The 21,300-nt window shown below is 37.2% G+C and overlaps 1 protein-coding gene across 1 annotated transcript; it reads left to right on the top strand.

Annotated features, from left to right (window-relative positions):
• Window positions 1-318: 318 nt before the first annotated feature.
• LOC104491905 (protein furry homolog) lies at window positions 319-20,877 on the top strand (the record flags this gene model as incomplete). The annotated part of the gene is made up of 13 exons (XM_010134390.1): window positions 319-400; window positions 518-598; window positions 2,241-2,409; window positions 4,861-4,953; window positions 5,048-5,146; window positions 7,551-7,652; window positions 8,450-9,450; window positions 11,319-11,427; window positions 12,359-12,445; window positions 14,209-14,380; window positions 16,243-16,375; window positions 18,470-18,589; window positions 20,770-20,877. Coding segments are annotated over exons 2-13 (2,249 nt in total), but the record flags the coding sequence as incomplete, so codon positions are not given.
• Window positions 20,878-21,300: the final 423 nt, after the last annotated feature.

Below are 21,300 nucleotides of genomic sequence, written 5' to 3'. Positions count from 1 at the left end.
TTAAGAATCTAAAAAAAACATGAGATGTATACTGTTCTCTTTTTTTTTTTTTTTTTTTTACTTTCTTGCACCTGTACAATACACAGTGTTCTATGCTCATACAGACTTCACTTTGCCAAGTCTTTGGAGCTGAATTATTTCTCTTCAATACTAAATAAACTTTAAATGGTTGGCTCACTTCAGCTGTTTTGTTAGCTGGATTCTACTTCAGCTGATACCGTATTTCTATGTGGAAGATACCCATGAGTAATACTAGCGCTACAGTATGCAGCTTGAAGTGTAATGTATGGGTGCTCATTATGCTTTATTTGTGTTTTCAGATTCCACTTCATCCTGTAATAGACAGTTTGGTACATGATGTTATTAACTTGGCTTTCAAGCACTTTAAGTACAAAGAAGGGTAAGGCTCTTTTTCATGCAAAAATTCTGTGAAGAAAAATTACTTCCTTAATTTTTTAATAGTAGTGGTTTAAGCCGAATGCTTTCTCAGCCAAGAATTCTTCTTGTCTCTTGCTAGGTACCTTGGTCCTAACACTGGAAATATGCACATTGTTGCGGATTTGTATGCAGAAGTAATAGGTGTTCTAGCTCAAGCAAAGTAAGCAAAATTGAATATCATATTTCCCCCATAAATCTGAGACATTCTACAGTTTAGTATGTGAATATTCTGATTTTTTCACTTTCTTAAAAGATAATGTAGGAATAAATCATTTCAGCCCATTGGCCCTCTCTTCATCCAGGTGGTCTAGAGCTTAGAACTCTAGGGGAGCACAGGTTTTCTGCATCTTGTCTGGTGATACTGAATAAATTCAACTTGACTACAGCAGCTTTACTTTTTCTTATCTCAGCCATGACGTATATAGAAAGCCCAAAGGGCTGAAGAGAGCCATTTTAATTATTGCTTTTTCTGTATGCTATTTTTTTCTCTAGCTGGGCAAACCTAAAAATGACTATCCTCCAGCACAGCAACATTTTAAAGGCTCTCTGCAGTTATTTCAGTTCAGAACTTTATGCAGCTGCTTCTGAATCCTGCACTTCTTAGAGCAGCTGACATAAACCACTTTGTGGACCAAGTCCTAAACTTTGGATCTGGAAGCAGACAGACTGAGAAATTATGTACTCAATATTTAACATCTCATCATATGCTTACACCACCAACTAAGCAGACTGTGAAATTTACTGTCCCAACACAGTGATCTCTGTCTACTGGCTTCTTGGTGTAACTGAGAGTAGACTGAGTCTGCTCTACAAAACCAATCAACTTAGCGTGATGTAGCCAAAACAGTTTGAGTTCCTGGAAATCATGTAACTGTAACAGACTTCAGCTAAGGCCTTACCTGGGCTTCTAAATTGTCTGGGTCAAAGGCAAAAGCGGAAGTGACACCTTGATCCAAAGCTCCAAGCTGACTGTCAAAGGTAAAACATACCAGTTCTCCATAAATACTACCATTCTTCTCTGATTCCAAAGGGCCTTGCTCAGAAGTTACTACCACCAAAGGGCTTCCTCCTGCCAACCTATTTCTTTCAACTCTCCTGTGCTCCCTATCAGAGGTGATAACAAAAGGTTGTTGCATGCTACACTGGCCCATGAAAATGACTCTATTTTCATTTTGTCTCAAAAAGGACAGGAGGTTCCACCGGATGATCTTCCTGTATGTTATTTTTAGGGACAATGTGTCCCAAAAGACACCTCCAATAAATATAGGCAAAAGATCAAAAATGGTCACAGAGTCCTCCATCCCAAGTTGTTAAGTGTTACTGTAATGTAACATCCTATTTACATACTGTCAATCCATAAGTGTCACTGTAATGTCTACTAGAAAAAAAATGAAGGGAGGAACAGCCTATCTGAGTATTTTCCTTGTTATCACTCCTTTGGAAAATGTTGCATGTACTTGCAAGGAAACTTCATCTTTCATCTTGAATTTTTGAAAGCTATGTGAGGGGGTTATTCTAATGATATTGTTAGCTCTTATGTAACAAAGGGGCCTGGTAAGAAAATAATTTGAAAAATGTGGTTATCTGAAATGACTAAGAACAGGCTGTATGCTTCATTTTCTTCTCTGAGTTTATCAGAAGAGAAAGAAAACTAAACAAAGACATCCATTCACATGCTGACTGGAATGGTATTTTACAATCAAAGTTGAATCTTCTTTAGATTTTTCCCCATTTCTATTCCTTACAATACATTTCAAGTATTAATGTGTTCTTTTTTATAACTAACCAATGTGAATTCACAGATTTCCTGCTGTAAAGAAGAAATTTATGGCAGAGTTAAAAGAGTTACGGCATAAAGAACAAAGCCCATATGTAGTTCAAAGCATTATCAGTCTTATAATGGGAATGAAATTCTTTCGCATTAAGATGTACCCTGTGGAGGACTTTGAAGCGTCTCTTCAGTTTATGCAGGTAAAATTCTTAGAAGTATTCAACTGTGGTTCCCAGACCTTTTAGAATGGACTGCCCTTCATCTTCCCTGTAGTACTCCGTGAGATTTTCCATATATCATTCCTGCCTAAATGTATGTGAGGCTATTTTCTGCTTGTTCTGAACCTCAGTGCTCCAGTCTCCAGTCTCTGAAGTGTGTCATTTCATACCAACTTTTCAATCAGCTGTACACCTCTAGTCCCTACATCTTCCCCTCCAACAAAGAGTTTTAGTTCTGTAGGCCCTTGACCCTCCTTCCTGCCATCTCACAGCTGTTCCTTGTTCTGTGTCCCTTGCCTAGCTATGTCTCCTTGGCTGCTTACTGCCTCCGTAGTGACCCTTCCACCATTGACATAGTTTCAAAGAGGACAGGAACTTCTGGCGGAGAAAAACAGAGGAGGAGACAAAGAACTGAGACAAAAGCTGGGTGGAATTTCTCTTGGATGTCACCTATGTGTTGTCACCTTCCACCACACCTTCAGTCCCTTTCCCTGTAGGGTGCATTCTATACCCACCTGGCTTGAGAGCCACTAGTACAGAGCACAGTTTGATTATCATGAGTGCTTTAAATTAATAAATTACATCATTTTGTAAAAGGAAAGAAAATATTTTATGTTTAAACATTTTAAAAGCCCACATTCTTGCTGGTAATATATCATGGGTTCTGTTCTCATCAGCAGGTTTATTTAGCTTACTCTTTTTATTCCCTTGTTTTTGACATGGGATCAGCCTACTCGGTTTGTAACCAATCATCCAGTAAAATACATGTTTTATATAAACCTCCATGTAAAGATCAGCTTATTGATGGTGTCAATGCAGTAAGAAATTGGTTAGATGCCTACAAGTAAGGGGTTTACATTGGTATACAAATATACAGGCATACAGATACAACAGATCCATTTCTCTAAGTGCAGAAAGAAAGCATATTCTATTTCCGTTTTGCAATGTGTTTTAAACCGTATTTAACAACATACTGAAAACATACGTAACAGTACAGAAACAGCTCATTTTTCTTCTTTCCTTACCCTTTATTATATGAACACATCTTATGTGTGTATGTTGACTTAATGTAAGTTATCCAGAGCTGGCAAGTTATCAAAGTAGTGTGTGTTCAGTGCACATGACTAATATGAGTGAATGACTTTGTGGCGCAGCTTTGTGGCACAGCACTGCTGGGATCCAGTGTCACTGCTATTGAAATGAGTGATAAAGCTCCTGATATAGCTCCCTGACCTCAGTATCTCAGCATGGAATTAATTCTTATATATACTGCAAAGCATCATAAGATGCACTGTGTATGTAGGAAAACCAGTTTTGCTCAATTTGGTGAAATACAGTCCAATTCTTTGCGCAATCTGTCTGTTAGTTTGAGTATCTGTATGCAGTGCTTCAGCTACAAGCTCTGTCATACCACCTCTGCTCTAGTAGAGAGAGAAACACTTTTGAAGGGTGAGCTAATCTCAGGAGCAAGCTGCAGAAGAGCCTGTCTTCCACCACGGAGGGCAGAAGCAGCTCATGAAGGCTACTGCCTTTCCATAGGGGCCTTAGCTGTGTAGCAGAAATGCATGGAGTAACTGAAGCCATGTGGTGTAGAATCCTGATTGCAGCCGGAAAAAATTATGCGTGGTCTCAAGTGTAAACCATTCTGCACACATACGCAGGAAAAAAAGTTGGTGGAGACCTTCCTTGTAAAGTCAGTGACTGATTGGGACTTGGACTTAGAGAGGAAGAAGTAACTGGAGCAACATGATTTGTGGTCCTCAGAGTTGTACAGAAACACAGGAGTGAGTGGATGCTTATCTCCCCTCCCTCACTTCCTGAGCAGCACAGCTGTGCAGATAGTAGTTCGCTGCAGGTTTAGGACAAAAGTACTTTTTTACTTTCTCTCTCAATCCCCAATTGCAGGCTACAAATTGTAGTGGTTTGTACCACAGGTCTCTTCCCTCACATAGCACAGTTCTGTATTGACCCTTAATCTGCAAGGGATCCTAGCAGTGAAATTTATCCCAAAATATTTACAGGAATATTGTTCCCTGACTTGAGTATCTTACCAGAGAAGTATGTTCCTTTTCTGGTCTCTCGGAGCATTGTGTAAAGCAGTCCGTGTGGGCTATCCTTCCGTACCTGAAGGTATACACAGGGAAGACATGAGGTCAGCCCCTGAGGCCAACTCCATTTCCATCCCCAAAACACCGCCGGGCACAGCTGGAATCAGTGGAGAGTTTGTGGGTTATCATGATTAGAGTAACAGATCTTTGATCTTGACTTATGTCCTGCTTTGTGCTTGCTGCAAAGTGCAGATTTAGAAGTTAACAGACAACTGTTTTATGTGGGAAAAATAGCCACTGACACTTGATGTGCATTCAGAAAACATTTAGAGGTCTTTATTCCATCTGGCATGCAATTTATGTTTCTTGTTATGTTTTGTTTTAGGAATGTGCGCACTATTTCCTTGAAGTTAAAGACAAAGATATCAAGCATGCACTGGCAGGACTGTTTGTTGAAATTCTTGTCCCCGTAGCTGCTGTGAGTTTATTTTTCAGGTTGTTTGCATATTTTATTTGAATTATATAGAACAGCTTGTGAAGTGGGTTTTTATTAACATGAAATTTTCTTTTAGGCTGTTAAAAATGAAGTGAATGTCCCCTGTCTGAGGAACTTTGTTGAAAGCCTGTATGATACAACACTTGAACTTTCTTCACGAAAGAAGCACTCATTGGTTAGTAACCCTAAGAAGCAGAGGCTAAAATTCTATGTCAGAAATATCTTTGAGCAAGACTCTGGGGAAATTGCAAAACTTTTTTTTGTGTTCAGCTTTATAACAAATGTATTTCCATACGGAGGAAAGGTTATTGTGTTTGCAGAAAATAACCATATTTATTTTATTCAGAATCTGATCTAAATCAGTGTGAATCAAGCAGATGTTTTCAGCTACTTGTTCTGTGATTATTAGATGGTTAGGTTTTCTCATGCTTGTTATGTGTAAACTATTAGAAGGAGAGAAGAGTAAATAGAGTTCACTTCTTGTCAAGCAAGAACAAATGAGGCATGTGGGAACGGCTCTTTCAGGGGGCTTAAATAATATATTGTAGGAATGAAAAAATGTATAACAGATGCCCTTTTAAATCCGTAACTTGGCTACTGTGCAGCTCCCTATTTCATTTTTTTCTTGTGAGATGAACAGTGGCACCGCAGTGTATTTTTGGAAGCATGAGTTGATCTGAATTAAATGAGGATCTGAGTCAGTTTGATGCTGGCCGCCTTAAGCAGTCTGTCTCTCCAACTGGGTCAGCGCATGTCAGCAATGTGGCATTAGCTAATCCGTTTTGAAGTGTTGGACCTTTTAAGCAAAGAAAGTTGTCGTTTGTCCTCCCTCATTCTCTGGGAAAGTCAAGAAGACTTCCCTGTTCCCAGTGCTCTCAGCAAACGCTGGTCACTAGCACCAGGGAATCTGACAGGAGGACTGCAGGAGTATGCCTGAGCACTCTGCGCCAGATACACCAGTCCCAGGGGAGAGTTAGAGCATCCCCTGGGGTGCAGTCCTGATCTGATTTGAATTAGTGGGAGTCTTGGGTTAGGGGTTTCTCTCCACTTGTGTTTGTGTGGCTCTATTCCACTCTGCCTAGTTAATAAAACATTGCTGAAACTGCAGCAGGGTAGGAGCTTTGCTGTGCAGTTTGTACACTAAATACAACTTCCCCAAACTGGTGGCCATACTTGCCAAAGTCAATACTACGTGCTTGAGAAAGGATTGCACAGCTGGGGCTTTGCATTTGATTGCTTGGCTACACATACCAGACTGGAGGCTACATAGTTAAAAGTGACAAAAGAGAATAGATTCTTGGGAGGGTGTGATTAGAAATACAAACTTTGCAAGGAGGTGGAGGAGGGGAAGGCAAACAGTTGGCAGAAATAGCTGCAGTGCATATTTCCAGGCTTCCAGGAGAAAAGCATGCATTTCTGTCTGAGAGTATCCAGCATGAGCTAGTTGTTGAGGTTCTCTGATAGCGAATGGAGAGAATTAGGAAACTCCAAGAAGTGGTTTGTGTCTCTGGTGAGTCGTAACCCTCTTGGGATGTTGCTAAACTCCGTGATCCTGTGAAGTACTCCACAGTTATAATCGTAATGTTAACATGGTAAGAAAGTCTTCCGTGAAAAGACTTCAGTTATCCTCTTCCCTTACGTATTTTGGACATGAAGATTATAAAAATAAAAATTAATGTAGATTTGCCATTTGCTCAATAAACTAGGTCTAACCTAGCTATAGATAATTTATGTTATATATTACAGGAATAGAAGCTGGGGCTTATTGTGTATTTATACTTTGAACTATGAGTGAAGTTACAACTTTAGGGTTAATTTTGAGAATTATTGGTCTTTAAGATAAAATTGCCGTATTTTTGACTAATAACTTCAAAGTCCTGACTGTTATATTAACATGACAACTGAAACAGAAAAGTCTTGTTGAAATAATGAAGTCAATTTCAAATTTAATAGGTGTATTTTAGGTTTGTTTTGGTTTTTTTTTTTTGGAAACATTTGCAAGATGAGTGTCAAAGTAAGTGTGGACGAAGACACCCGGTTCCAGTATTTGAAATTCTGTGTTCTGCCTTCCTTCTTTTTATTTTTCACTTCACAAGATGTAACTACCAGCATTGCCTGTATTTTATCACAACTCTTTAGGGTGTTTGACAAGTCTCTCAGCAAATATTGTGACTACAGCTTTTGAGGAGTAATAGGCATCTGAGCATCCACAAGTCCTAACAATCTTTGTGGGTCCCGTTGCTACTGTAATAAAAATTAGTTATTTCCATGGTATCATTTCTGAGTTAAGTGACAGAACTTAGCCCTGTGAGTTTGTAAAAGCGTGGCCTGTCTCTGGATTTATCATACTGCTATAAGCAGGCATTTAGTTGGTTTTAGTTCATCCGTAAAACATATCTGTAACAGCTTTAGAAAAGGATTCCTTTTATATTGTACTACTTAACAATGTGTTTATGTTGGCTAACGTATTGCACAAAATGGAAGAGTTAGAGCTTTATGTTTACAGTAGCTCTATTAAGTTACTTATACATTGTATAGACATGGAAATAATATGATATCGACATCCATTTCCTGTTTAGGCTTTGTACCCTTTGGTAACATGCCTGCTTTGCGTCAGTCAGAAGCAGTTCTTTTTAAACAGATGGCATATTTTCCTCAACAACTGTCTATCCAATCTCAAGGTTAGTATCTTCTGGTTTTAATATTGCATTAAAACTTCAGTATGCTGAACTATTGATGTGATGCAAATCCATTTTAGCTAAATGCGCTGGATTATTACTGTTATCTGATTCCATACATGATTTTATCCCTGACAGTACACTTGAGCTGTGCAGACTTTTGTCAATAACAAAAAAAGTATTCTTGTCCCTAGTTTGAATTTCTGCTGTTTTCTCTGACTCAAACTAAGCCTGACTCAAAGAGCTGTGGAACAGGCAAGATTGTTGATGAAAGTTATTACGCTGAATGACATACCAAACCTGACCCAGTATTAACTTAATATTAAGGAGAGTTGTGCACACCAGGACAATATGTGGGACTCCACAATCTTGTGAGGACTCACATGAACCACATAATGGATCAGGTTTCTCAAGAGCCTCCACAGCCCATAGAGTACAGTCTCCTTCCCAAATCATTAAGGTCAAGCATATGCTGGGAAAGCTAAAAGGTTTATATTCTAATAATATTTCTAATTTTAACATAAACTGGAAAATCTCTGATCTTACAGAAACAAACTTTCCCCTTGAATTAATAAAGGAGACTCCTGCCAGGACATGGAAATATTTGACCCTGACCAAGTTCTGGCCATAGGGCATTTCATACTTTTGAAAGCAGTGTAAAAGTTAGTAAGTGTCCTGGTTTTGAAACGAAACATTTATTGTTAACTAAACTTTTTTTACAAAAAACTATTCAAGGCAGGAATTCTGTACAGGAAGAGTCAAAACACTGGTTTTGATTTAGAGGCAAAATTTTTCAGTAGGAGCAACAGTTCCTTGTCTCCAAACCATGTCAAACAAGGAGAAAGCCCCACTACAGTTTGAGCCGTGGGTGCAGAACTTACTGTACAAAGAGTGGGTCAAACAGTCCTTATCTCAGGAACGAATCCGTGGGTACCAAGACAATATCCCTTCAGCCTGAATGGGCCAGATGTCACGGCACATTATTGGAAAACAGAAATGGAGGAGTTAAAGAAAATGGGCCTAACTCCTGGCAGTCTGGTTGCTTCTCCACCACAGAAGAAGAGGCAGAGGCATTGAAAAAGAAATTTCTAGAAGAGCAACAACGGATAAAAGCCAGCAGAACTTATCAATCAGGAAGCAGAGCAGATCCTGGCAGAGCTGTGTTGTTGACTGCTCTCATGTTCAAAAGGCCCGTACCAACTTTGACAAAGTCTTTGGCACCAGCAGTGAGTTGGGCACTGCCAGCAGTGGTAAAGGAACCACATCCAGTGCCAATGCCTCCTGTTGGGAAAGTGAAGAGGATGTCAGATGTGTTAGGCCAAATACTGCTTGTCCTAATAGGATTACTGTCTGGGTTTTTCTTATTGACAAAAATCCTCAAAATACTAAAGAGCATCAGTTGTTGGTGTACTCCTCAGTTTTCCAAAGGGGGACACGCTCTGTGCTTTCCAAAGTTCGGGACACCCAACTACCATGCACTTGTACAGATCTTTCCCATGGACGTGCCCGTGATTTCCCTGGATGTTTCTCAGGCTTTTTGTCATCTTTCTCTCAATCCTGCTTCTGCTATTCAGCTTGCTATTTCTGATGGGAAACTGGTCTACTATTTTCAGAAACCTCCGATAATATTGGTCTCAGCCCTTTTCTCCTCCATCTATTCTCAACTGCCCTCACAGCTGAACTATCTCGTCACTGGAATATTTGGACTTTTGCCTGTAGGGATGACTTCCTCCTCTGCCAGAACAAGCTCTAGTTCCCTTAATTCAGCCACAGAGTCTGCTGTTTTCTTGAAAGCTTTGGGGTAAGAATAAACTTCGGTAAATGTACTCCATCATCCGTTGACGAAATCAAATTTCTAGGACTGAAATGTACAGGGACTGACATTATGATACGATGGAAAATGGTTTGAAAGTAAACAGATTATTAAGCAAATTGATTTTAACAAATGCTGTGATTTTAGAATCCTGCCACATTAATAGGCCACATAAACTTTGTCATTCCTTTTACTACTTATTCTTATCATGTGCTACAACCATTGTATGCTGGTAAAATAAACAAAAAGGATTTTCAAGGTTCTGTTCCACATAAAGCTTCATTGTGTAAAACGTGTTGTCAAGGATTTAAATGGAAATTGCAACTCAAGGACAGTATTTCTGTTTCTAAGCTTGTGACAGGTGCCACGTTGGAAATTGGAGCCATATCACGTATCATCGGCAAGTTGTCTTCCTTCCATTTTGCAGGACCTAGGCCAGTACAGTTATTGATGAGTTATTGATGGAATTGGTTGCAGTTTCTTTGATTAAACCATGTTCTTTGATCTGTGACGCAACATCTGTGTGCAGACAAAAATTCAGCTCTTTGCCGTGGAGATTTGTACTGTGGGCTAGGCAAATCTTATCTTGGGTCAAAGTGTGCTGGACTCCTTCAAAGTTTAATCCAGCAGATGGTCCAGCATGCAGGAGACCATCTGATTGGACTGCATATACTTGCACCCTACTCAGAAAGCCCTTAGAACTGCCACAGAAGCAGAAAACTGCATATAACCAGAGACCCAAAGTCAAATCCTGTGCTAGTTCGAAAGTTTCCAAAAATAAACAGCAATTCAGACAGATAATCCAATTCAGTCCAACTCATCCCAGATGCCATGTTAATTAGGCCAGCCAACACATCCACAGACTTTAGTCCTTTCACTTTTGAATATTTTTCTGCTCTGTTCTTCATATCAGATCTCCACCATAGGGCAACATCTTTTGAATTGACAAAATCAACTGAAGATGAGGTTTTCTTTTCAGAGTCAAATTGAGTTGGTTTCCAGATAGTAATTTTAAATTGTTACATCTATGTAATTTAGACAATTTAATACTTGGGTTTTTTGACAACTTGAGTAATGCCAGGAGAGGTAGGTCAGAGACATAAGCATCCTGCAGCTACAGGAATGGGGTACTGAGCAGTTGTGAGTCTGTATTTTTTTGTAGCATCATTATAAAAACTCTGACCCGTGACATCCATTAAATGCAGAACTTGCTTTCTAATTCGTGTCTGAAGTTTAGTCTTACGTTATATATTTCTCTAGAATAAGGACCCAAAAATGGCTCGAGTTGCACTGGAATCTCTGTACAGACTGCTGTGGGTTTACATGATCAGAATTAAATGTGAAAGCAACACAGCTACCCAAAGGTAATATGCTTTATTTGTAATGATAATCAGGCCCTGAAGAGTGGATGTTGCCAGTGAAGAGGTTTTATAGTTCTCCTGAACTCCTTTGAATTCAATCTGTTCCTGTTTTGAAATAAAAACCTCAGCTGTACACAGCAAAACATTCCCTTTTGTAGAACCATCAGTTATTCTTCCAGCTATTAAAATTACTGTATAAGTGTTTCTGCTTTTGGAAGAACTAAAAATCACTCTTGGATGGTTAAAGTTAGAAATATTTTTGTAGTGGCATGTCACTGACTTGCTTGTTATTACTTGTAAAGTAGTAATGAAACAAAATAATTACTTTGAATTTGTAGCAAAAGGTCATAACAAGGATACCCCATTACTTTTCTGTTTCAAAGGACACGTATTCTAGCCTTTCTAAATGGAACAGGATTTCCAACTTATGTGTCATGTTAAGTAAAGGCCTGCAAGGTCCAGAAATGTCTAAAGCTTTTTCTCTTTCTTTTACAGTCGACTTATTACTATTGTCACAACACTTTTCCCAAAAGGGTCCAGAGGTGTTGTGCCAAGAGATATGCCTCTAAACATCTTTGTGAAGATAATACAGTTTATTGCACAGGTATAGGAGAACCATGCATATGTCTTTCCCAGTAATGAATAACTTGTTTTCCCGGTAACAAATTAACAAATAAGTAAACTTCTATTGTCTGGATTTTTTGCAACCCCATTGTCAGTATCTTTCCTCTAGGCAGTGATAAAATTGATTGAGCTGGAGCAGACTTCTTTTGAACAACAGGTTTTGATTAACTTCGTTCCACTGAAAATGGATAAAAATGTTTTCACTTCAACTCCATTGTATTTTTTGTCAGATTTTGGGGATTGCCAGCAGTTCCAAAATTGTTGACAGGCTCTGACCATCAATAAAGTTCAAAATAATAAGCCATATTTTGTCCTGATACTGAATCATTCCTTCCTATATAGGACAGTGGGTTGCTCTGCTTTTAAAGCAGTAAGTCAAAGGAACACCAAGTTCAGCATGTAGTTGACACATTTAGTTTTCATCACTTCGAATGGGAATTGCTAAAATAAACTAACCTTCAGTGCTGAAGGTTTCATCTCTTTTATCGCTTAAATGCACAAAACATTTCCATTGAGCAAAGCACTTAAGCACATACTTAAAGTCTCTGAATAGGAAGGAATTAAACAGATGCTTAAAATCTTCCCTGAACTGTGCCATCTGTGAACAAGCTTGGTTTATGTAAAATACTATGGTAGTACCATAATTACCACAGTTTGAATTAAATAATCAAAAACCTTATTTCCAAAAAGGGTCATTTTCTACTTAAATGCTAGAAGTTTTTTAATTTGACAACGCACGACAGTGTTGAAAGCTTAGATGTGAAAATATGTTCTGCATACTTCTAAAAATCTCCTTTTCTGTACACTTAAATAAATCCTGATTTAACTGGTTTTCAACATTCTGTTGCCTTAAAGAAAATAAGTAGCAGAAGTGAGCAGCTTAATGATTTGCAATACTTTCACTATTTTAGGAACGTTTAGATTTTGCAATGAAAGAAATTATCTTTGACTTCCTTTGCGTTGGAAAACCAGCAAAAGCTTTCAGTCTCAACCCTGAGGTATGATGTGCATCTGCATTTTCTGAAGTTAGTATATATTGTATTGTGCTACATTTACTTTCTAGTTACATTCTAAGCATGCTTTCACCTTCGTCCAGTTTTCAGGCCAAATCTTGAACTTGACTGAGTGGTAAAATATATATGTGGACTTTGATGTGTGAAATGTCACATTGTTTATGCCTGTCTCATGTTTCCTCAGCAAAGATTATCAAATGTGAAGTAGTACAAATGTTTAAAACAAAAAGATAAAACTATTGATCTCAGCATCTCCTTATGATTCCGCTGCTGTTATATGCAATGCCTTAAAATATTTTGATAAAAAATAATTTTCTTTAACAATTTTAATGTTTTTTCAAAACACTTTTACTAATGAAGAGTACGTGATGCAAGAATTGAAGATGATAAAGAAGAAAAAAAACTAATAAAGTTTTACCACTCTGACCAGTGAAGCTCCGCTAGTGTTAGCCTCATGAGTCAGCTTTGTAGAGCATTTCCTAGAGAAAACAATGAAAAGTTTGAAAAACTTTAAAAAAAAGAAAATAAAAATAAGTGGTAAAATAATGAAAAATCCTCTTGAAAATAATATATTTGCTTATGATTTCGAAAACATTTGCATCTGAAAATTAAGAATTAGCACGTGAAAAGTAAAAAGCATTTGTGATCATCTCATAAAATATGTCCATATTAATCTTGCAGTCTTAAACAGTATATTCACTAAGATGTTAAAATAGAGTTTAGTTACTGTACAAAAATAAGATTTGATACAAAAAAAATTTGGAAAAATAGATTAAGCATTTTACTGTCAAAAGCAGAAAAAGTGAAAAGCAAGCTTTACTTTGAGCACAACTTTCATCTTTCTTCATCAGAGTAAAGAAAAATCAAACAGAATTCTTGAGCAGGCAGTCCCCACCACGTTCTGTGTCAGTCCCTGCAGTACTGACTGAGGAAGGTCCTGCTAAAGACATTGTGTATTAGCATTGCTTGAAGCCGAGCTTGTAGGGGATGGGTGGCCATAGTCCTTAGCTTCTTGACGAATCGACATCTACAATTTTACTGTTTTTCAACAACAATATAAGTCTAAAAGCAATTAAATAATAGGGCTTTTTTTGATGAACATAGATTATAGCATTGTGAAAAAAATACCCATAATCTATGTAAATGCACTTCTGGGAGACCGTCAGCAGGACAGCCTCTGAGTTTTTGGACTACATTCCTGAGAAATTGAAAATATGCCAGTCTTTTAATTGTTGCAATGCAAAGCCTGCAAGTTTTCCTCTGGTGAATTCACAGCAGGCATTCAGGTTGCTTAGCCTCACCTTCCTGATATTTTCACGCTGCAGTTTCGGTGCTGAGCACCATTCGAGACTTTTCACTCAACATGGTTAACCCTGGGGCCTTTGGAGACACTGATCTTTTTTGGTAATGGACCACATGGGATTTTTCTGTTTAACTGAAGGTCCCGTTAAGAGGCATTACTAAACTTCAGGTCATATGCATATGTTTTATCCTGGAGTTAAAAAGATAATATGCTAATGAAAATACTTAGAAATAAAGTTTTGAGAGGAGAAAGCACTGTTCATCATGCAGATGTGAATTCTTTATTTCATGCACATTTTTGGTAAGATATATCACGTTAGTCAATGTAGTAAGGATACAGAAAAAAATGCCGGCAAGTGCGTACTCAAAATTCCCAAGTAATTAAAGAATATGAGTAGAACAGGATTATTTGATGATGACACTCATTCATCTTCTGAACTTTACAGAGAATGAATATTGGTCTCAGAGCTTTCTTGGTAATTGCTGACAGCTTGCAGCAGAAAGATGGTGAACCTCCAATGCCAGTGACTGGAGCTGTCCTTCCCTCTGGAAACACTCTCAGAGTGAAGAAAACATACTTGAGTAAAACTCTCACAGAGGAGGAAGCAAAAATGATAGGTCAGTAAGAGAATAGACGATATAGAAACTTGCATGAGAATTAATGAGAAAAAGTTTTCCTGAGCAGTATCTACTATTGCAAACATTTACTTTATTGTGTGATGTAATGAAATGTATGGTATACTTTGACAAATACTGCTTTTTAAAATTATTTCTGGAAGAGCACTTGGTCGTGCTCCACAAGCAGTAACAACCCCGTGTTCTGGGGGGTATTAAGTACACAGATAGTTAAGAATTAGCTTCTTTCAGTGCTGAATAACTGTGTTTATTCATGGATATTCGTCTTATAACAAACAGTGCCTGTGCTCAGAAAATGTATCGGCTTTGGAAACCAGCGAAGATTCCTTTGATAGACTCATTTTAATTGCAGTATCTCACATCAAGTAAAACTTTCAAAATGACAGAAACTTTAAAATGTTAAATAAAGCTGAAATGCCTAAGTTAAAATCATCGTGACCTTGTGTTACGTGACTTGCTTCGTATTCACTGTGGAGAGAGAATCCTGTGCTGTAGTAGAAGAGCTTCTAAACATGCCTGGTTTTACTGGCAAAAAAAGAAAATTTGGCTACTCATCTTAGCACTTCATTAAGTTACATGAGCAAAGCAAAGCCTACTTATTTCTCTAGCAGTGACAAAGACCAGTGATGTACTCTTGCTAGATCAGTGTGGCAGTATCAAGAAAATATGCAATGTAAAACCCACTGCTGCTGAAATGTACAACAGATACAGTATTTAGTGCTGTCACTAATTCAGTTCGTTTTAATCACTCCTCATGCATTTAATAATAAATGTTTGCAGTATTGACTTCTTAGATTTTATTAGCAATTTCTTCACTATTTTATGATACAATATTCTAGTTTCCATGTATAACATATAAGATTAAGCTAGGTAATTCCTGTATCTTCTTTTGCCTTCTACTCTGCCACTGAACTTAGGATCATATGACATCTGAAAATTGATGTAATTTTGAAATTATATGCTTATGTTATCAAATAGGAAAATAATTGACTAGATAATAGATGATTAAAAATATATTGTCCAGTGCTAATATGTAAAATTCCATTAAGAAATTTAAAATTTTAGCCTTTGATGAAATGAGTTAATTCAAGTGTTGTTTTTAAAGTATTTCATGTCCATCAGCTGCTGTAAAGCTGTATGTCTAATACGGTTTTTCACATGAAATGTCACGCCGTTAATTCTCATACCAAATAAGTTTTGGGAGAGCTCATTCACATTCCTTTTTTCTCTTTGTCTGTACTTTTTAAATCTTGCTACTGGATCAGAGCTTTTACTTCTGTCATGAAAAGTCACAAAATATATTCTATAACTTGGCATACAGTGTGGCTTCATTTGGCTATGTAGGGACATGTTTTGACTACGTATTTTTAAGTTTTTTATACAGGAAAAAAAAGTGTGTGTGTGTGTGTGTATACGTATGTGTATATGTACATATATATATATGTAACTTGAGCAATTTTTGCATACAATAGCATTCCTTTTAGAAAGGACAATATATTCTGTCCATTTGGCTATGTAGGGACATGTTTTGACTACTACTATTTTTAAGTTTTTTATACAGGAAAAAAAAGTGTGTGTGTGTGTGTGTATACGTATGTGTATATGTACATATATATATATATGTAACTTGAGCAATTTTTGCATACAATAGCATTCCTTTTAGAAAGGACAATATATTCTGTCTCTGAATTGGGACATCATTACTGATATCATAGTGGAATATGCTATCTCGGGACGAAAGGATTTTTCTTAATTCTTGCAGGACAGCATGAGTAAACACCTTTTTTTCAAAATACTTGTATCTGCAATTATCCCAAATGATATAAAAATGCATATTATTGCAGGTATGTCATTATATTATTCCCAAGTAAGAAAGGCCGTGGACAACATACTCAGACACCTTGACAAGGAAGTGGGTCGGTGCATGATGCTAACCAACATACAGATGCTCAATAAAGAACCTGAGGACATGATTACGTGAGTGCTAAAGAATAGTAAATCCCATAAGATACTGACATGTAATTTCAGAACTTTTTCTTTATTTCTGATTATCATGAGTAATCAGAGAAACAGGAACATTTAGCATAATTGATATATTCTTTGAAATATTGTTTACGACAAGTTGGTTGTACTTCTTTGCACATTGCAGTGTTTGGAATTGAACTGGTGCTCTCAATGTAGCCAAAATCACTTGTGAATACTGTGAACGTTTGGATGGTAGGAGTCGAAAACGCAAAGTGGAAAACCTGTCAGCCTACGCTCAGAACACTGTTTTGGAGTATAGTTGCATCATTGAACTTCAAAATGAATGCAACAAATTCTGTAAATCCCTAGTAATAATAATAATCTTTCAAAATTCCCATTACGATTAATGCCTGTAATCAAAATTAAAGCTTAAGTAAAAACTAAAGTCATTATGTAGTAAGTCTTGGATTTAAACAGTACTTCACTGGTACACTCAACACAATCAAACCAGTACATCTCAAGTACATCATCTGTTGAATAGCAGCATTTTACACTTTAGTCCAAAGTTATTAATGAGGGAAGTTTCCTGGAGAGAGTTCTAGTGAGGTTGACATCTAGCAGACTTTAGAGAGACAGAGATAATCATTTGACAGATGCAGAGCACAGACTGTAGAGATCCCAGCTGTAAGAAGACCTTGCATATCTTTCCTGTTAGAGGGGTGGGCATGGTAGTTATGCTAGAGGAGAAACAGCCCCTGGCAAAAAAGTTTGAGCTGCAACGTAAAGGATATTGGTCTCTTCGAGATTTGTTTTTTCATATTGTCAAAAAAAAAAAGACAACTTGCTAAAAATACCATGAGTGGTAGATAGACTGCACTGACTGGCAAAATTCAACTACCATTTGCAGCTGATACAGTCTTTGTGTTTTAATATCATTCCTCTGCCCTTGTTTGTTGCTGTGACTCTGTAGATGAGACTGTAAGCTCTTTGTGTCTTTAGCAATGTCTTACTTTACTTATATTAAATGGTAATGTTGCATCTGATAATATTTCAAACTTTTCCTGTAGTGCCACCCAGTATACTGCTCAGTACTCATAGCCAGCTCTCATAACCATTTTTTGTATCCAGGCTTTTGTGAGAGGAAAGTGAGTTTTGAAACTCACTTTTTATTCCCAAAAGATAATCGCATAGTAAAACGTTGAGCACTTAGGTAAGAAGTGTACTTCACCTTAACTGTTAATGTCCTTTCCATGGTTTCTCAGCATCACCAAAGTCTTGTTGGTTTTTAGGGTCAGTGAACAAATAGACTTAAAAGAGTTTTAAATATCAGGAAGTCTTATGGTTTGGTAGTAACTTTTGTCAGAGACACAAAGATTTTAAGGTTGAAAGCTCTACACATGTAAGTTATTGTATTTTGTGTTGTGCTCTATGTCCAGATCAGCTGCAACTGAATTGTACGCTTGAAAGGAGAAACACATTAGCGCACATTTTTCTTGTTCTTCCAAAGGAAAAAAAAAACATCTTGAATGCTCACTTATCAGCTGATAAAATCATGTGAGCTCGTGAAAAACATCATTAGCTCTTACTATCAGCATTTAAAATACCCCCTTTAAAAACTGCATTCTGCATGATAACTGGAAAAAACAGTATACTGTTTTTATGTAATTGCTTATTATTTTATTCACAGAACTTCATGCTTCACTGGAGTTACATGTTTATTCTGAGTTTTTATGGGCTTTAATACATAGATAACACAGTACATTTATCTATAATTTAAAGTTATGGCTTTTTTCATATTTACATCTAGTTAATGTTATTGTGTAAACTGAATATCATAATTATATGTTTAATAACAAAATAAGAATCAGAGGGAAGTAGCTAGGCAATGAATAGTCATAACATTCTAAAGAATACAGATTCTGGAATTTTCTTTGGCAATGTTAGATATGCTTCTGTATTTAATGACTGATCGTTTAAGCATCTGTTGTTGAAGTAGTTAATGCCACTCTGGAGAGTTTTACTAGAATCCTGACTAAGGAGTATCCTTTGTGTCCTCCAGTGGGATATGAGTTTCAGTACTGGTTATGATTGCTTTCCAATGTCTAGTCAGAACAGGGCATCCATTCTTCTAACAATCAAACCTGTTCTTGCAAGTACGTCGAAGATTTTTGCTGACAGTGCCAGACTACAGTCTGATATTGCTGGTATGGAAACACAAGCTTCCAGGTGAGGACAGCTATCGATGTGCTCATCCAAAGCTCGTCATGTTGGATCCTGAGTTATCCAGGGATGCCTGCAGAGCCCCTGTGAGGCTCCTCTTGCCAGATACTATATGCTGTGCCAGGCAGCTCAGATAAGTTGGGACCTCGAACCTCAGATTTGGATCTTCTCCTGCTAGTCGTCTGAGGAGCTGATAAACCATAGAACACCCACAGCTTTTATATTTATAAATAATTACTCATTTGCCATCAGAAGAGTTTCCTTAGACTGTTATTTTCATGCCTCATTTTAAATGAACAAACTGTTTACCCTCACAGGGGACTGATAATAAGGACACTCAGCAAAGTTCACTTTCCATTTCAAATCACCAAGGAAGACTCATTGGTTTGCCTGCAGATAAAATTACCAATGGCACTTTACCATAAAACAATAAAAACATAATATCTTGCACTAGTTACTAATCCAACTAGTGTTTGCATTAGAAGTAATCGTTAAAAGGGATATGTTTATAACCAAATTCTCAGATAAGATGCTGTATTTTACTCTTTTTCAAGTCAGTTGCTGACACCTTCTTTCAAGTTCTGATGTTGGGATACAGATATGGTGAGACAAAGATAATTCATTATGAAAATATTTCCCCGCATTTTGCAACTTAAACCAGTAGATTAAAATGATATAATAATTTTATTAACGTAATATATATCCAAGCTGATAAATATATAGGGTGTTAAGAGAAAAAATGGTATTCACTGCAAAACTGTCTTTAATCTTTGAATTAAGTAAGCCTAATGTCAGTTTATGCCTTTTCTGTACCCACTGCTTCACTGAATGCTCAGTGTTACTCTACAAGTTTTACTTTGGACTTCTGAGATGGTATTGCATTCTGTGACTGAACACAGAAGTAAGCTCTCTAAATGCTCTCTGTTGGGTGGAGAGCAGAGCAATGTAATAAGCAGGGCATTGGACTGGGATGCAGGGAAACTAGGTTCGTGTTCTGTTTTGTCACTGAACTTCAGTGTGGTGTTGAGTAGCTTACAGCACTTCTTGGTGTCTTTTTCCCACTGTCCTTTTCTTGTTCAGTCAGAAGCATATTAAAAAACAGTCTTTCTCTGCATGTTTAAAGGAGGGTCCATAAATAGGACCTTGGTCTTTTCATTCCTCCAAAGCATATTACCAGGTAATAATTAATAATATTGTAGGAAAGACTGTACAGTTTGAAATGCTGTTATGCTTTGATTATTTCCTCTGTACTCAATTGACAAATAATAGATCATGGAGTTAAAAACAAGCAAATTTCCACATGGTCTGTCTGAATTTCCGCATTTCCACATGGTCTGTCTGAACGTCTTCTTTAATCCGCATTCTTACCAAAAAATACTGGAAACAAGTCAGAAAACAACTGCATCTGTTGTGAAAATAATCAGCAACTGAAACTTGAGCTACTTCTAGAAGAATTAAGGACTCCTGACCTAGTTTTTGATTCATGCTGAACTTTAGACCAAACAACTTTTCCAAGTGTTAGGGAGCAGTTGAACCATTCCACAGTTCAGAGCAACCTTGGGGCTACTAAAACATGTTTTAGCTGATAATGGTTGCTAAAGCACTCTTATCTCAGGCAGGGATCAACAGAAACTCTGTGGCCATACCTACCCCTGAATTATGCTTCTTTTTCAGTGTAGTAATGTGCGGTGTGCAATTTCCACAGATCTGTGCCCCATTGAAGGCAATGTCTGGATCTTCTTATCTTCTTATCTGCTATTTGCCTTATAAAACTGCTGTAATATAGCTGCACTGTTGGGGATACCCCAACTTTTTCCTCATTGCCTCATCCATAGCTTGCAATGTACAGGTACTGATCATGATGGAGGAATCCTCCTACACTGTAACTCTGTTTTGATATATCAGACAGTTCCTCTTAGAAAGAAAACAAATGAATCACTAAAAATGGATTTTTCAAGTACTATATAGATAAAATGCATGAAAAGACAAAATAAAAACCATTAATTCAATCAAAATGTATTCATGTTTCCTTCTTATTTCAGTTATAATGTCTAGCTTTCTAGACAGATGTTCTTAGTAAGCCTCTGGTACTCCATTATGTCCAACCTTTCTCTGAAAAACTGTAGGTTGATCATTTAACACAGTTACATGTCAAGCTTAGGCAAAATTCTGTTTTAATTTTTCAGTGGTGAAAGAAAGCCAAAAATTGATCTGTTCAGAACATGCGTTGCTGCTATTCCTCGATTGCTTCCTGACGGAATGTCAAAACTTGAGTTGATCGACTTGCTGGCAAGGTAAGCTGTTCAAGCATTAAATGACTGCTCCAGAGGAACAGAATGAAAAACTGAGCCGTAGAATGTCTAAACCATATGCTTATAAAAAGTAATTTGCTGTTAATGGATAAGACATAGAAGCCCTAGCATCTTTTTGTAGTCATTGGGTTTATATCACAGACTGGTTATTTTATAAGAGAGTAGATATGTCATCCAGAACTCTTTTCCATCAGGATGTAGGTGACATGTTATTCACTATTCTTGATGATATTCACCATTTATTACCTTTTTTTAACCACAGTATTCTGTTTAACAGGAGGGAACATTTCTGTAGTGGAAAACTGGTTTAGTTTTGATTTACAATTCCCATTATGTCTGTTTAGTCAAACAGAATGTGCTACATGTGTTATCTTTCAAAAAACATCTAAAATTTATAATAATTAT

This window comes from Buceros rhinoceros, unplaced genomic scaffold, assembly GCF_000710305.1.
Source record: "Buceros rhinoceros silvestris isolate BGI_N320 unplaced genomic scaffold, ASM71030v1 scaffold36794, whole genome shotgun sequence".
Lineage (NCBI taxonomy): Eukaryota > Metazoa > Chordata > Aves > Bucerotiformes > Bucerotidae > Buceros > Buceros rhinoceros.
This window is presented reverse-complemented; position numbering and strand designations above follow the sequence as displayed.